The sequence below is a fragment of the Vicia villosa genome, linkage group LG7 (assembly GCF_029867415.1).
Source record: "Vicia villosa cultivar HV-30 ecotype Madison, WI linkage group LG7, Vvil1.0, whole genome shotgun sequence".
NCBI classification, from domain to species: domain Eukaryota; kingdom Viridiplantae; phylum Streptophyta; class Magnoliopsida; order Fabales; family Fabaceae; genus Vicia; species Vicia villosa.
In genome coordinates, this window is record NC_081186.1 from 8,959,502 (window position 1) to 8,976,476 (window position 16,975).

A 16,975-nucleotide genomic window follows, 5' to 3' on the forward strand; every position below is an offset into this window, starting at 1 on the left:
CCCAGGTGACGACAACTTATTTGAAAGGCCATACGTATACCCCCAAACATTTGGAGTAACCTAAGAAGGGGCCAAATTAAAAGAAGTAAAAAATTAATTTCAAAAGAAGTAAAAGGAACCAGAACCCCGTAAATCATATATATTAGGAAGATGGTGTTAGAAGAAGAGAGTGGCTGGATCACCTAAGGTATCTCCATATGATCTATCATCTCTCGAATAATGCTCCATGAGCACATCACTCTCTTGCCTCGTGCTGAAAAACTAATGCCATGGAGAAATTTGTTGATCATGTATGCAGTAGAGTACAAGTAGGTTATATCTAGCACATGGATGAACATAACTTTTGTCGCCATAGTAAAGGAAAGTAAGGGTTTGATAAAGTAAAGGTATAAACACATGAATTTATTGAAAATAAGAGGGAAGACATGAAGCAATACCTCCAAATATATATAGAAGTCCATGCAAAGGAACTCACACGTTCATCCAATAGACTGGCTCCAAAAATAGGAAAGTCTCCATGCCTGAATGCCTTGTATAAACATGGGAGACTAATTTTTCTTCCCGAGAAATATCATCATGAGGTGCATTAAAAGCTACCTATGTCTCTTCACCTTAAACACTCGATACGACCAAGTTGATTGACGTGTAGGTGCCTAAGAATATATCCTCAAAACATACATGTTACCCCAAACCTGTTAGACGCCCATGCCATGTAGAAACCTACGAGCCCGTGTGCTCTTGACTAAGGGACTTGCCTACTATTTTACTTGCCCCCTCACTAAGGGACTCGCGTGTAAGGGGAAGTTCGCTGCCGAGTAACATCATCCTCGGCTAAGGGAATCACGAGGGTGAGTGGCTCATTTTGGAAGGAGAGTAGTTCTACACACTTCGCCCTTTAAAAGAAAAGCCCTTGTGCTTGAGGGAATGTGTAGTGTTATATTTTTCAAAGCCTTGGGCTAAGGCGCCCTCTCCTAAAATTTGGCCACCCAATAGGGGATCTAAGAGGGTCGCCCAAGAACTTCCTTCAACATGGGATTCAAGCTGGAAAGGGTCCCTACTGACCCCGTGAAGATAGGCGGTTAATAACCTTCCTCAATAAGAAGAAAGCGGTTAAGACCACATCCAAGGGGTAAAAACCCTAGACCTAGGGAATACCTATAAATACACTATCCCTCATGGGGATATAGATCTCTCAAGTCATACACATGTATTTACTAATAATCAGCGAGCACTTCGCTCCAGGTAGCTTTAATACTGTCAATCTAACCGCCCACTTACAACCTAGAAACACTGACCACCTATATAGCCTCTGACCTCATGTGATTTGGTCCCCTTAAAAAGTCTAAAAAGTCACCGTATAGGGCTACTGGCTGTTGTGAGTTAGCCTTCACTCCCAATTATGTAATATACCTACTAGGGCTTCTTTGTCTCCCTACACTTGTAGGGAGAACACGCACACACATGTACTTTTTGACAAGTACGCAAACTAATAAAAATAACAAATAATTTCATTCTATTTTCTTCACCCATATAGGCTAACACTACTACAAATAACATGTTTCACCTCGGATGCGAAATGCATTTAACCTCTACTACAAAAGCGAGGTAACGAAGGGCGTCATGAAAAGTTTCCACTTTACCCCTTATATTTTAAAACACTAAGGGGAAAATTCTTATGCACATGGGTTCGAACTATAGCTTCTGCACTTTTAATATTTTCAAAACTAGTGCATCATACCTCTCGATTTATCAACATAACCGAGGGGTAAGGTTGATAGTTTTTTTAAACTCTTTACAAACTACAGAATATTAATAAATTAATTGTTTACCCAGAAAATTACATTGTTTACACATAATATTTATGTAAATATATATAACAAATTTTGAATAAGATTCATCATCATCACTGTTGGTAAAGCTCGTATGTTGGATCCTCGTTTCATTGAAATATCGAGGAAGATAAAATGGTGGGTGCAATATATTCCAGACCCCCTTTGCATTTATTTACGTTTTATGTAAAAAAAAGAATGGTTATGTTGCACCCTAAAATTGGCCCTTTTCATTAGTGCTATAATTTATGGAAGAATTTTATTTCGTCATTCAAAAATCAAGCAAAATAATAAAGAGTTCCAGCGATTTCAAGACAGTTTGGTGTGAAAGTCTATTTTTACGGTGCAAGTGCAAAATTTATAACTTCTGATTAAAAGGCTGTATGGGCTTGGCTTTCACTTTCAAGCTTTTGTTTTATGCAAAGATTGAAGGGAGGAGGATGAAAACGAAATACCCAAGTTGTTGAACTGTTTGCTTTCAAATAAAACTTTGCTGATGATGTACATGCATTGTTTCAATTTCCAAACACTGGAGAAATAAGGAAGTTAATCCCTTGTCAACCCCTTTGAGCCTAGAAGTTGGTGTTTCTTTATATACGAAAAAACCGCATTTCTAACCTGGGGAAGGGTAGTTCTCAGTTAATTTGGTTGTGCATTCAATTACAAGAGACTCATTCAGTACACCTTTCAAAAAGGATTTCAATCACAAGCTTTCCTCCGCATACATCAAAAAAATGTTGGAGATGTCAATCAAAAGTCAATGATGGTGCATCTTAATCATTAAGCAAGGCAGACACTATTTTTCCAAAAAAAAAAAAAAGAATTCAAAAAAATAGGAATCAAAGAAAAGCCAGCTAAGTCAACACCAAAAAATGACTTAGGCAAAATTTAGGGCATCCCGCTGATTGTAAGTTCAAAATAAACAGTTCAGGCAAAAGTTAGGGATATAAAAAAAAACAAGATAAATAAAGAGAAGTCAATGAACTCCTGTACCATAAAATGTTGTGACTATCAAAAAGAAGAAGTGACTGCCACCTCAAAAAGTTCTCTTTGCTTGTGAGCCATCATCATTATCATCAGGTGCAATTCCAAAATTCTCTTGGAGCCTGAAGGCATAAGTTGAATTAACTAAGTTTTAGGACTGGACATCATCACTAAGATGGGTGGGTTACATAAATTTTGAGCCTTATATCCTTTGTTTTTGAAACCGTGAATTAGGCCATGTTATAACCTTTAAAAGTCCTAATTGAAGCATGATTTATTTTGAAAGCATGCTACAACAAGGTTGCGTAAGCTGACTCCCAATAGATTTGTCAATCATTTGTTTTGATATCATACCTCTGCTTTATCTTTCACTTTAAATGTCTTAACCCTTTGTGTTTTTACCGGTGATTCCAATTGCTTTACATTAATAACATCATTCCATTTTCTTTTGTCCACTTGGACCATGCTTTACTTTTATGCTTAAAACACTAATAACCAACTTGAACAATAAAAAAGCTTAAAAGACTCTTTGTGGACTATTGGTTAATATCCTGAGCACTTTGGAGATCTGGACCTACTGTACTTAGCATTAGGATCCTTGTTACCTTGATACCTCTAGACCTTGTTATCTTACTGTTATTTTGTCTGGAAGTCCTTGGAGTTTAGTCCATGGCGTTGGGTTATTTTCTCTTTGTGTATGTAGGTGATTCTTTGAAAGTCCTTGATGATTAATTCCAAGGCATTGTGATAAGGAATTCATTTGTACACAGCTGTTACTCTGCCCGTTTTTTGTCACGAGCTTATGATGTGTTCCAAAGGCTTGGTGCAAGTTGTGTTAAAGATAATCAAGTTCATCTAGATCCCCAATTGGTATTATGTTGGTTTAGTGTTGGTAGTCCAAAGGATGGGAAATCTACATTGACTCTTAATTTCAAGTGTTGGCTTCTTATTTGGTTAGATCGTTCTTTTCCTTAGCTTTTATTTTATGCTCTAGGATAGTCCCTTCCTCTTCTTCCCCCTTCTTGGATTTTCAAAATATTCTCCCTTTTGCCAAAACCTCCTTATGTTTGCAAACCTCTTTTAAAATCATTCTTAAAAAATATCTTTTGCCCTTAGTGGATTTTCTTTAAAAGTTTAGACACGATTAATTATTGTGGTGAGTTGTGATACCCCACAATCTTGATATTGATTGATATGATGGAACCTTTTCCATTTGAGATAGCTAGTGGCATACTTGTTGACTTTATCGAAGTTGGATCCCTTCTTTTATTTGTGATGCAAAGGATCCATTTGTTCTCATGTTTAAGATAAATGGTTGAGTATTCTCTCCTATGATGATAAAGTGTTTATTCCTTTTTAAAAATATTGTCCCTTTTAAGTGGAACTACATTAACTCTGACTTCTCCATTGCACCGAGGAGGTATGTAGGCACAAGATGTAATGTCTTTCTGAGCTTATCTTATTTTAAAAATCAAGCAAAACTCTTTTCTTTGCACCCAATTCTCTTTAAACACATATTTTCAAAAAGGTTCTTGTGGAGTACCACAGATATGAGGGATGCTTAAAACTTTCCCCTTGTATAATCAACACTCGTACCTAAGATCTTTTTTTGTTGATTTTGTTTCAAAAACTTTTTTTTTGGTTTATTTCGCTCTTTTCCCATTTCCTTTGGAAACAATAAAGCGCGGTGGCGACTTTCACTGAAATAACGAGTCGAGTCAATTCAATGGCTTCGATCTCAATTTTTCCACCGCTACACATATCAAGGAGATTCAAGCCTTCTAGAAATACTTTGAAACTGTTTATAGGCCTGATGACTTGGGTTGAACCATCCGCGAAGCTTCAGTTACTCTAAAGGAAAAATTTTCTAAAAAGATTGATGCATTAAAACTACCTTCGAATGTTAGACCTGAGCTGCGTTACGAACTAGCTTTTAACATGCATCCTCCGAAGTTCCCTCGACTACCAACTGCTAACTTCGTTGTGGCTCTCAACCCTCCATTTCCAGATTGGTTTGTCTGTGGGGAATTTTTGAAAACCTTCGCAACGAGTCGAAAAATGTGCCCAGCGAGTGGTTCCAACCAAGCATACCTTAGATAGTTTCAAAGGTTACCTTCATATTGGCCTAGAACATGCTCGCGTGCTTTCTCTGATACTTGAAGGTGTGGAATGGAAGATCTTTCAACTCAACTCTTTTATTCAAATTTCTATTTTAATTTTTATGCTAACTTTTGTTTTTCTTCTGCAGTTATAAGGGTCCGAAGAAGACATCTTCTGCTAAAGTTTCTACTAAGGCGAAGACCCAAGAATTTGAAAAGCCTACTCCGACGAAGGTATATTTTAACCAAAACACTCCTTTTTTCTATGTATATATTTTTCTTACTTATTTTAATAATTCAACCTCTTTTAGTCAGACAAGAAATCTCCAACTCCCAAGAAGAAAAAGAGGCAAGTACAGGTCATCCACTTAGATTCCTCTCTCGCTAGATACAGCAAAACCTGCAAAGAGGACCAAGAGGCCACATAAAATTATCGAGGTTCCTACTCAGTCTACTTCGAAGGTCACATCCAGGTAAATAATACTCCTCCTCCAGCAGTCATTCACATTGACTCCCAACCACTACAAGTGCTCGAACCAATTGAGAGCGGGAATTCGAGTCCTGGAGGAAAATATCCAAAGGTATATACCTTTTATCACCTGTAAGGTTAACCTTTCTTTGTCTTTGACTGCTACGTATAATGATCATTCCAACCTTATTTTCAGGATGTATCAGAAGTTTCGAAGGAAACTAAAGTCGGAAAGAATTGTTTTGAATGAATTGGTTTATTTCTGCTGAATATGGCTCATATAAATAGTGTTTAGAGTATAACAACTTTACATAAAAAGATGCAAAAAATTAGCAATAACTTAATTAGCTAGATACTATCTAATTAAAACTGGTCCTATCTAATAATTAACAGAATAAAATAATTAAATCTAATAACTAACAAAAAATAATTAATAAGCAATCCTAATAATATCTTCGACACCCCCCTCAAGCTGGAGAATAGATATCGATCATTCCCAGCTTGGCTAGAAATCCTTCGAACGTCGTAGTAAACAGTCCCTTGGTGAGAACATAGACGAGCTCCTCTGATGATGGAACAAACGGTATGCAGATATCACCATTTACCAGCCTCTCCTTGATGAAATGTCGATCTATTTCAACATGTTTGGTCTTGTCATGTTGTACATGATTTTGAGCAATAATGATTGTTGATTTGTTGTCGCAATACAACTTCATCGATTTATCTCCTTTAAACTTTAGCTCCTCCAAGATCCTTCAAAGCCATAACAGCTCACATACTCCTTGCACCATGGCTCTTAACCCGGCCTCTGCACTACTTCTAAAGACAACTGGTTGCTTCTTGCTCCTCCAAGTAACTAAGTTTCCCCAAACAAAGGAGCAATAACCGGTGGTAGATCTTCTATCTGTAGAACTTCCTCCCCAATCAGAATCAGTGAAGATCTCCACTCTTCGACTTTCATTCTTTGAAAACACGATTCCTTTACTCCGACTTCCTTTCAAGTAATGCAGAATCCTGTAAACAGCATTGGAGTGCTTCTCTGAGGGACAATGCATAAACTGACTCACCAAGCTCATAGCAAATGCAATATCTGGTCTCGTATGATCCAAATAAATCAACTTCCCCACCAGCTTCTGATATCGATTCTTATCCATAGGCTCAACACCATCTTCTTTTTCGAGTTTTTGATTCAGATCAATAGGAGTCGCCACTGGTTTACATCCTAGTAAATCGGTCTCTTTCAAGAGAGAGAGGACATATTTCCTTTGCGATATAACTATACCTTTTGAGGATCTAGCCACCTCCATTCCAAGGAAATATTTGAGTTGTCCTAGATCCTTGACCTCAAACTGGTTGGATAAGAAGTTCTTCAGCGACTCCAACTCTATTGTGTCATCTCCTGTCATAATAATGTCATCTACATACACAATTATAATAGCAATTTTACCATTATTGTGATTGTAGAACATAGTATGATCGAACTGTGCCTGAGTGTAACCATGTTATTTCAAAGCTCTCGTGAATCTCTCGAACCAGACTCTCGGAGATTGTTTCAATCCATATATGGATTTCTTTAGCTTGCAAACCTTGTCATTCTTCTTCAATTCATCAAAGCCTGAAGGAACTTCCATAAACACTTATTCCTCTAGCTCACCATTTAGGAATGCATTCTTCATATCAAAATGTCTAAGAGGCCAATCCAGATTGGCGGCTAGTGAAAGTAAGAAACGTACATTGTTTAGTTTGGCCATAGGAGGAAACATTTCCTCGTAGTCAAGGTTGTATGTCTAAGTGAAGCCTCGTGCTATAAATCTTGCTTTATATCTCACGACCAAGCCATCTGCATGGTATTTAATGGTGAACACCCACGTGCTTCCTACAGATTGTTTCCCCTCAGGTAAAAAGGGGTTATATCCCACGTGTCATTCTTCTTGGAACCTCTAGAGCTTCATGTATTGACTTTGGTAGTTCATCATCCATAATCCTAGTTGAAAAAGCTTTCAAATCTGGTGAGAGTTTATGATAAGATACAAAATTGGATATTGGATGTTTTGTAGTACATGATATAACACCTTTGCGCAAGGCTATGGGTTCAAAGAACTCTGTAGAAGGCTCTAAATTTGGAATAGAAATAGGGGAAAGAGGAGTTGTACTTTGGATAGTAGTTGAGTCCGATGGTTGGCACACCTCGGGGGCCAGTGGAACATTACTTGGTCAAGTTCGCCTTCTAGAATAAACATGAATTTCAATAAGTGGTTCCAAAGATATTTGTTCCTAAAAATTCATTTCAGAGTCATTCTCCCCCGGAAGAGAGTTTTTGTCAAAAAAGGTTGTTTTTCAAAAAAGTTGACATCCATACTCACATAATACTTTCCAGATTTAGGATCAAAACATTTATACCCTTTTTCCAGATTTAGGTTGTTTTATTTTTGCTGAATATGGCTCATATAAATAGTGTTTACAGTATAACAACTTTACATGAATAGATGCATAAAATTAGCAGCAACTTAATTAGCTAATAACTAACAGAATAAAATAATTAAATCTAATAATTAACATAATAAAATAAATAGTTAGCAATCCTAATAATATCTTCGACAAAAAATTTTGTCGAACAACTCAATCGACAAATTTCTCCAGCATATACTGCCAATGTTCAACCAACTCCGTCCCCAAAGAGCTCTGACAAAAAGTCCATGGCTGATATCAACAAACCCTTCGAAGATCATTAACCCCAAGACACTGAAATGAGAGCCGCTGATAACTCTTCTGAGGAAGGTTCTCCCAAGGTTGACGAATCAAAGAATGGTGAACCTGATCACGAAGAGTAAGCTGAAGAGGAAGAAGAGGATGGCACAAACCTTTTAGATCACCATGAAGACCTCACAATGGATTCTTCACGGAAAATAATCTAGAATCTTTTAGAACACAATATCTGCACACTCAAGAATTTATTGGAAACTAAATTGTTTCATGAAAAATATATGTATTGTTATCATTAAAACATAGAGACTTATTGCAGAAACAAATCTTGTTCTAACAATCTCCACCTTTTTTATGTTGACAAAACTATGTATTTTGATGGAACAATTTCACAAGGTAATATCATAAAAATATTTATATTGGAGACGATACTCCCCTTGGTATGGAAACTCCCTTGAGATAAATAATCTCCCCATGAGTTTGAGACTCATGATGTCTTTAGAGGGAAAATAGTATCCTCAAAAACTAATCAAAGCATTTGGAATGTACTTAACAGAATTTTCTTTGTTAGAGAGTATCTGCAGTAATTCTCAACAAACATATTCTAAACAATTTCAAGTATATTAGAAATGTAAGAAATAGTTTATTTGAGAGTTAGGTATATCAAAATCATTATCTCTTCTCCCCCTTTTTGTCATAATCAAAATGATTATAAACATTGATAGTTAAAAAGGAATCAGAATTAAAAGAAAACAAGAACTCAAAACTTTTAATGAGATTACAAATACTAAACTTTATCAACCTCGAAGGTTACGAGATTAATGAGATTACGAGATTACTCAAAACTTTCTGATGTAGGCTGAACGATTTGAACTAATTTGACAACTTTAACTTGTTTAAAAGAATTTTGAACCCAAAATTTTGCAGAGGGTTTAAGCTTATCTAAGTTTCCTGGGTCATAGCCTGAGGAGATGACATAGATGATTTTAAGTAGGGAAACATCCATATCGTCAAAACTTTCATTATCAACTGAGAGAGACCTAGGGATATACTGAATTGCACTAGCAATGGAGGAATAAGAAAAGAGAAATGGAATACCATGAATATCTCTATTCACATATGCATACAGCCAAAATAGCTTTACTAGATTTGGATAAATGGGACCTCGAAGCATGGCAACATAGCCAGACCAGAATGCACTGGTTGAACAAATTATTTTTAGTAGTACTAATTGGTCGTTTTTCATTTATCACTACCAAACAAGTTTGCATTTCCTTGAAATGTTTTGGTTTCCATGATGAAGAGACTCAAATGAGATAAATGGATCAATACATTATAGAGATTAGGAATGCAGAAGGTCGTGCATAAGGATCAAGGAAAGATTTTCACGAGAATCATGATATAGACCAGAGATTGATTTATGATTACAATCAATTGAATATATTTTTCTTTTAATGACAAGGGATAGGAGTATATTCGGATTTTACCTATTCTCAATAAGATTCTATTGTTCAGAATTAATATTAATAAGGTAAGGAAAACTAAAGTGCTTCTGACACAAATAAGATCCCTTTAGAGGGTTCATAACTTCTGATATTTATTAATCTTCTAGAGTCTTAAGTTATTCTCTTATACCTATATCTGTTTATGATGATTTAGTAGCCAAAAAGTGTTGTTTACTTAAAAGTAAGCTACTTTTGGAAATGAAGATGATGAACATTAGCACATGAATATTCACTTTGATTAATTTATATACGAGAGACATACATGACATGTATAAAGACAGAAGAGAAACAACAAACTCAAAACCAACTCAGAAAATACTTCAAGAATACTTTTATCTCCTATTGAATGTGACTATAGACACGATGGAGAAAAGAATGAACATCAAAGAGTGAGTGCTGGCACGATGAAATAGAATATTGAGATTGACACATAAATAGAGTAAGAGATGAGACTGGCTGGAGAAATAACATAACACAAGGAGCGTATCATGCAAGATATATGCTTAGAAAGCAATGGAAGAGCATAGCACAAGAAGTTAATGCTAGTGTCAGAGGAAGGTACAGAGGACACGAAGGATAAACATTATTTCTCCAAAAGGCTTTATGACTTCCGACCATATTTAATGCTTATATTTGTTAGAGATGAGAGAATTTTATATCATTTTTGGATATGAATATTAAGCTTGAGATAATAATTCATTCATTTAAGAACACAAGGTACAGACACAAGCAATCAACATAAAAACTCGTAACCATAGACACTATGTGACAGAAACAAACACAACTAAACTGAACTATACTGACATGACTTTTCACACTTTTCTTTTTCAAGAGCATTGTTGAGTCCAGAGAAGCGAACTGCTCCAACAATCCCATCCTAGGAGAAGAGTGAAGAGAGAACTCTCCCAAAAGGTATAAAGGACTAATAATGTTTCATGGAGACAGCAATCGAGCCCTTGAGATAGTTGAAGACGGTCTGAGGTTGATTGAGTCTGACATGATGCACAAGGAAGTAGATGTGGACTCTGTCATCAAATTCTAGAGTGTTCATGTTGAACCTTCTAGGTCTGAAGTTATTCAACACAAGCTGAATCCAGACAACAACAGTGGGAATAAGTGTTTCAGGAATGGTTGGTATATATCCACTAGAATTGTCTTGGATGGTGTTAATCTTTTCATAACGAGAGTATTTGAAACGAAAATCTTCAACAGTAACACTAGTTGAACAATAGAAAATGGCTGCAGCAATAGTTGTGGGAGTGATAATGATAGGAATCCCAAAAACAGATGAGGTAATAGATACACCTTTTGAGTTGAGAGTGGCATACTTCCAAAACTCTTTGACCAAAATAGGGTAAATTGGTCCATGCAGCATCTCCACATATTTTGACCAACCTTGAAAGATGATACTTTGTTTGAAAAGAAAATCATCAGAAGTTAGCCTACGAAAATTAGGCCTTAGTTCATAAAGAAATTCAAGAAGTTCTTCATTTCCCAGGAAGGTTTTTGGAGACATCACAAAGAGAATAAGTAAACAAGAAGAGATTTAATGAATATAATATTATGGAATGAAGAAGAATAAGAAAGGAACTTAAATAGAGAAACGAAGACGTAACTGACTTGCTAGAGGATTTTTAAACTAACACCTTACTAAAAGAAAACTTATGAGATACAGTAATTGACGAGTCCCAAGACAAATGTTGAAGAGACACATCCCATAATGGATAAAGCGCGCTAAACCTTTTCATTTCCAAGAAAATAACTTACTAAAAAGAGTGTATTTCATAAATGAATTTTTGCAGTAGTTTGACCATATTGTAATGTTGATTATTCTTACTGTCAGGAAGACATGAGCCTTTTTGATTTAATATATTATAATCAAAATATCTTCTAATATCTAGAAATATCAATATATCATACAATGAATGTGTAAGAGAGATAGAGTTTAAAAATTCTAACCAGTCAAAGCTTTCCTTTACATAATGTGATCCTTTTTACCTTTGTTTCTGAGAACTTTGAATTTCTACCTTTTAGATTCAGAAACCCCAGTGTAGCTTCATCTTCAGAATCTGATAAAGTCTTCTTTCTCTTGTTGATTCTTTATCATAGATATTGTTTCAAAGGCTACAAATCTTGATCTGACAATTTCTTAGCAGGCTTCTAATTACGATACCATTTGCGTGATTTTGAACTTCACATCTTCTGATTTTTGATAGTTGAGTTGAAGTATGAGATCTTGAAACTTCTTTTAATGAATTCTATCTTTCGACTTCTGATATGAGTTTAGGGATAATTTTTTCATAAAATAGCAGTTGACGACTTAAACCATAAAAGATTAACTTCATCAGAGTTCGCAACAACCATAGTTTTTCCCTTCCTAAATCTCTCTACACGGTTAAGTGTTTGATTCAATGATTAATATAGAGCCAGAGCTCTGATACCAATTGAAGGTTGAGAAAAACTAAAGAAAGAGGGGATTGAATTGGGTTTTCAATATTTTTTCCTTTCTTAAAACTCTTTCGTGAAAACTTGAGAAGCTTTAGTTTATTAGAAGCTTTAAGTTCTTTATCTGTCAGAATCTTAACATTTCTCAGAAAAATTTTATCTTCTTAGAAACTTAAGTCTTCTTAGAAATTTTCTTCAAGTGATGATCAGAGTATAGAAAATAGAAGTAATGAACACATTCAATTTATCCTAGTTCACTTGAGAAACTCTGAAGATAGTTTAGTCCACCCTGCCAAGGTGATTTTTCCTTATCCAAGGTCTTAATCCACTATAACCAATCTGATTACAATTACACGGGCTACCCACCGATAACAAAAACAATGACCAACCTTATTACCTATCTCCTAAGAATTCTGACCTACCCGGTCCCCTAAGATATCTAACAATCATTGAATCCTTAAGACTCTAACCTACCTGGTCTCCTAATAAGATTTCACTATGACATTGTGTCACAATCTTCTTAAATAATTCTAACTAACACTTTAGCCACTCAAGGATCATTCAACATATAGTTGTAAGTTTGTGTTTACATATTTTCTTCTTACAAGCAGATTACACAACTTTGAATTACAAGAGATATCAACACAAGACTGCCAAGTAAGTTCTGAGCAACAATTCCTTGCTTTTAAAATGATTCTACAAGGATGAAAATGATTAAAATTTGATGTAGCATATTGTAGACTTCTTTCTTCACTTCTATGATTTAATTAGCTTCTACATATCAACTTAGGCATTAGCATCAACTAATTGTCCTAGTAGCATTTTGGATTGGCATGAGCATTGGCTTCTCTTTCTAATTTATGCTTTTCAAGCATCAGCTTCTGGGAATTTGTCTTCTTTCTGTATGTGTTAATTCTTGTCAATCTGTGTTGGTTGAATTCTATTCAGACTAAATAAAGATTAACAACTGCGACAATAATAGTTATTATAGTGGTATAAACATCAGCTGCAACAACATAAAAGTAACATCAATAGTGATACCAACATTATCAGTGGCTACATAGCGGCAACTGTAACAACAATAGAGGTGTTATCAGCCTGGTCAACATTTAGTTTGATGGTTTGATCTTCTTCTTATAGCTCTCAAAAGAGACGTTGGAGGATAAAAAAGTCCTTTCGATTTCCAATGGGTAGAATTAAGCATAGGTGTGGATAGTACAATACGTCACTTTCCTTTTGTCTTGTAGCTTGATACGTTATTATGAGATGGTGGGAAACAGCTCCTGTAAAATAGTACGCCCATTTGATTATAGTGGAATTTGTAATGTACTTCTATACTATTTTCTTTTTGACTAAGTGTCTTGATCTTATCTTCGATTAATGTAGTTCAGGTTCTGAAGTAGTGATCTTGGAAGAGATCAACTTCTCTTCATTCTACTTATAATAATTATGATGTGCGGTTAAGAAACTACTTTATTGTGAAGTATAGAATCATTAACCAGTAAGAGTTAGAATATCGTCTTTCAAAACTGGCAGCAATAAATCTTCTGAAATGCGATGCTCGACTTCTGATTCCGGAGCAGTCTTATGATGTTGTAGTTTATCCAGACTTTGTTACAGACTCTTTTTAAGAATTAGAATATTGTTTTTAAATATATATAGGTCTAACCTGAGAAATAAGCCCTTTCATTTTTGAAGGCACTTTTGATTCTTGAATCTTGATATCTGATCTTTGGTTTGATTAGCTCAATTCCAAGCTTCAGTGCATCCTTGAGTCTGATCTTGAATTCAAGGCTTGACCTTTGATGTGTTCAGAATATTGATTTTGTTCTTAGAATTAGACACAACAGCTTTTCTGATGAACAAATCTTGGCTTCAGAACTTGACTTGAAAGCTCGCTCTTGTTCGTTGATTTCTGATCTTGGAACATAAGCTCTAGCAGAATTCTTTCTTTTGATTACTTATGACTTGAAAGATTGTTTGAGACAATTATTTCGATTTAGTTTAAATAGGGGTTCTAGCGCCAGGATTCATGTGTGTTCACTTGTAGACAAACTCATATTAATCAAAATATCTAGCGTATTGGGAAAAGAGTCACTTAGTGAAATGTACGTATGAAACACCATTTTCTTTTATTCAATGCAAAGTTAATTTCATTAAGTCTTTTCCTGCACTTTATTGTTTTGTCGAAATCCTTTTACATTCATTTTTATTTTATTTTCATTTTACAAATCATTTCTGTCATACCCCAATTTTTGACCTAAGATACCACCTCATATCATTGCATATGCATCATCTGCATCTCTAACAAATTGCATAGCTTGTGTTTGCTACTTGTGACTTAGCAGGATTTAATCAGGAAATCACTCATCAGTGCAAATAACAGTCAATTAGGGTTTTGTTCTCCCTTCATCTCAAAGAATCATATTCATCTACAATCAATATTTGGTCCTCAGAGATTCATGTCAACAAACTCAACAGCTTTGAATCGACTGAATTAGGGTTTTGACTGAAGACAGCACACTCCTGACTTTTGCTCATAATTTGACCTAATGGCTTGGGACATGATATCAAGACCTCAAGTGCATTATTTTGACCTAATCCATTGACTCAGAACATCTCCTACACAAAGATTGATCAGACAAATCCTCAGATCAGGGTTTTGAACTATCAGGGACTGAAATCAGGGATCACATTTGGGAAACCCTAAAAATCCCCAGGAAGTCAATCAAAGGTTTCAATCATCTTCAAATAATCCCTATGACCACATCCAATGGAAATTGTGTCTCAATTCAAGATCAACAATCAACATTTGGTCCTCAAAGATTCACTTCAACAAGCTCAAAAGCTTTGAATCGACCAAATTAGGATTGTTCATTCATTCACTCATTCTTTGCAAGATAATTTCGTGTTCATGGCGGTTTTCCACTTTTTATGCGCCATTGCCATTTGTGTGATTCAAGAGATTTGTTTGGAATTTATTTCGCGACTCTTGGCTTATGGATTCATCATGGTGAAGAATTGATTATTTGAAAGTTGGTACAAGTTTGAAACAATTCATGGAAATTTCACCGAAATTGCAAGAAATATCTTTTAGTCCATTTGTTGAAAGATTATTTCAAGTATGGTTTAAAACCATAAATTCAAGAATTAAAAATTCATTGGTGCAAGAACATTTTTCACATTACTTCAAGGACTTTTCATTCAAGAATATCCAACATTCATGGTTCATACAGCTTCATTCAAAGATTTTAAAGGAAATTCAAGCATTCAAAATTGAAGTTCATTCTTTACAAAGTTCCAAATTTCAAATGAATTACAATAGAGACTTTGTCCAAAATTCAAGATTGTAACATTTCAAGTCTAATTCAAGGTTCAAAGATATTACAACTTTCAAATTCTATTCACTTTCAAGAATACAAGTTCATACAATTTTTAAGTGGAATAAATTTGGATTACAAAGAATAAAACTTCAAATGCAATTCTTGAATTCTTCAAGTCTTCATTCTTCAAGATCAAATTTCTTCATGCTTTTCTTCAAGGTCCTCATGCAACATGAAAAAAAAGAAACAAAAAGAGGGGTGAAATTAGCAAAAGTCAAAGAAAGCCAAAGAGAGATTTTTATGTCATAAAATTATGCAACTTAGAGATATCATAAAATGACATAAAAATTTACACACATGGCTTATATCATGAAAAATATCTTTGCATAAGAATATTCTTATTCTTGCAATGATGAAGAATATATTCTTTTTCTTATCTTGCAATGATTGAAACTTGCCAATCAAGATTACCAATTGCCAAACACTCCCTTAACTTTGCCTATAAATAGGAAGTTCTCTCATTGAAGAAAATCACACCAAAGCTACTATACTACTAGCTTTCTCATTTCTCCCTCTTCTCTTATAGTTTTCATGTTTCTTGGTAAGAAGGAGAAATTCTTCAAACCAAAGAAAACTACTTGGAAAAATAAGAGTTTCTAGTTACAAAGTTTCTTGAAGGGGAGTGAAGAAGAAATTCTTCATACCTTGGTGGAGAGTTCCAACTTGAAGGCCATCTTCAAGTCTCCCTAATATCCAAAGAGGTGGTGTCATCTTCATCAAAGGATCCTACAACAACAAGCAAGTTGTTAGAGAAATTGTTCGTAACAATTCAAGGTTGTTAGTAACAATAAAGAATTCAAGGCATACCTCAACAATAATCCGGCGAAAACCTCCTCGCCGTAGGTAAGCTAATTTCACTCTTACTCTCAATATTTCCATTAATCAGTGTTATACCTGCAGCAACAATAACAGTAGCAACAGAAACAAGCCACGGTTCATAATCAATCACAGCAACAATTCATGGTGAGTTTGAAGCCGTAACAGCAACGTAGCAGCAGTTCAGATTTGTGACTCAGAATCAACAATCACTTACAACAGAAACGCAACAATCATAGCCAATTTCAGAAGCAGAGCAACCGACACATACCTGCAACACTAATCCGGCTAAAATCTTCTAGCCGCAGGTAAGTTATCTTCATACCTCACGCTCAATATTGCTGTTAATTGTTGAATTGTCTGAAACCGAAAAACAGAGAGCATATGTTATTACTGCTATGTCATAAAAAAAAAACTATTGGCACCATGATAAAGAAATTGAAGAACAAACCTTGAGTTTGTCTTCAATCAAAAGAGGCCGGAAGTTCTTGAGCAGAATCGAAACAGGGAGTGAGCTATCAATTGAACCATGATCATAAAATTGAAAAATGAATTGGTTTTAAGAAACTGTAAAAAATGATCTGTGTTACCTTGAACATGAGAGAACCGAAAGCACCCGGAGAAAGGTGTTGTTGTTACTGTTCTTCGCGAGAGAGGTAGCACCGAGAGAGAACATTAGTTTGTCGTTGCTGTTAACCGAGAGAGTAATCGATTGAGAGAGAGCTCGAGAAAGAGCTCGAGA

General features: G+C 35.2%; 1 protein-coding gene and 1 long non-coding RNA gene across 2 annotated transcripts; both read right to left on the bottom strand.

Annotated features, from left to right (window-relative positions):
• Nucleotides 1-6,136: 6,136 nt before the first annotated feature.
• LOC131618638 (uncharacterized mitochondrial protein AtMg00810-like) lies at nucleotides 6,137-6,850 on the bottom strand. The gene has a single exon (XM_058889817.1). It carries the CDS (start codon nucleotides 6,848-6,850, stop codon nucleotides 6,137-6,139), a length of 714 nt encoding a protein of 237 aa, XP_058745800.1.
• An 8,950-nt stretch (nucleotides 6,851-15,800) lies between these two features.
• LOC131616945 (uncharacterized) lies at nucleotides 15,801-16,587 on the bottom strand. Its single transcript, XR_009288351.1, has 3 exons — nucleotides 16,505-16,587; nucleotides 16,225-16,311; nucleotides 15,801-16,143 (listed from the first exon to the last, which is right to left on the bottom strand). It is a non-coding gene; the product is annotated as an uncharacterized LOC131616945 (long non-coding RNA).
• Nucleotides 16,588-16,975: the final 388 nt, after the last annotated feature.

What these genes read in the sequence shown, in the direction of transcription:
- LOC131618638 (XM_058889817.1), bottom strand. Translation starts at nt 6,850, where the DNA reads ATGTTCTACAATCACAATAATGGTAAAATTGCTATTATAATTGTGTAT.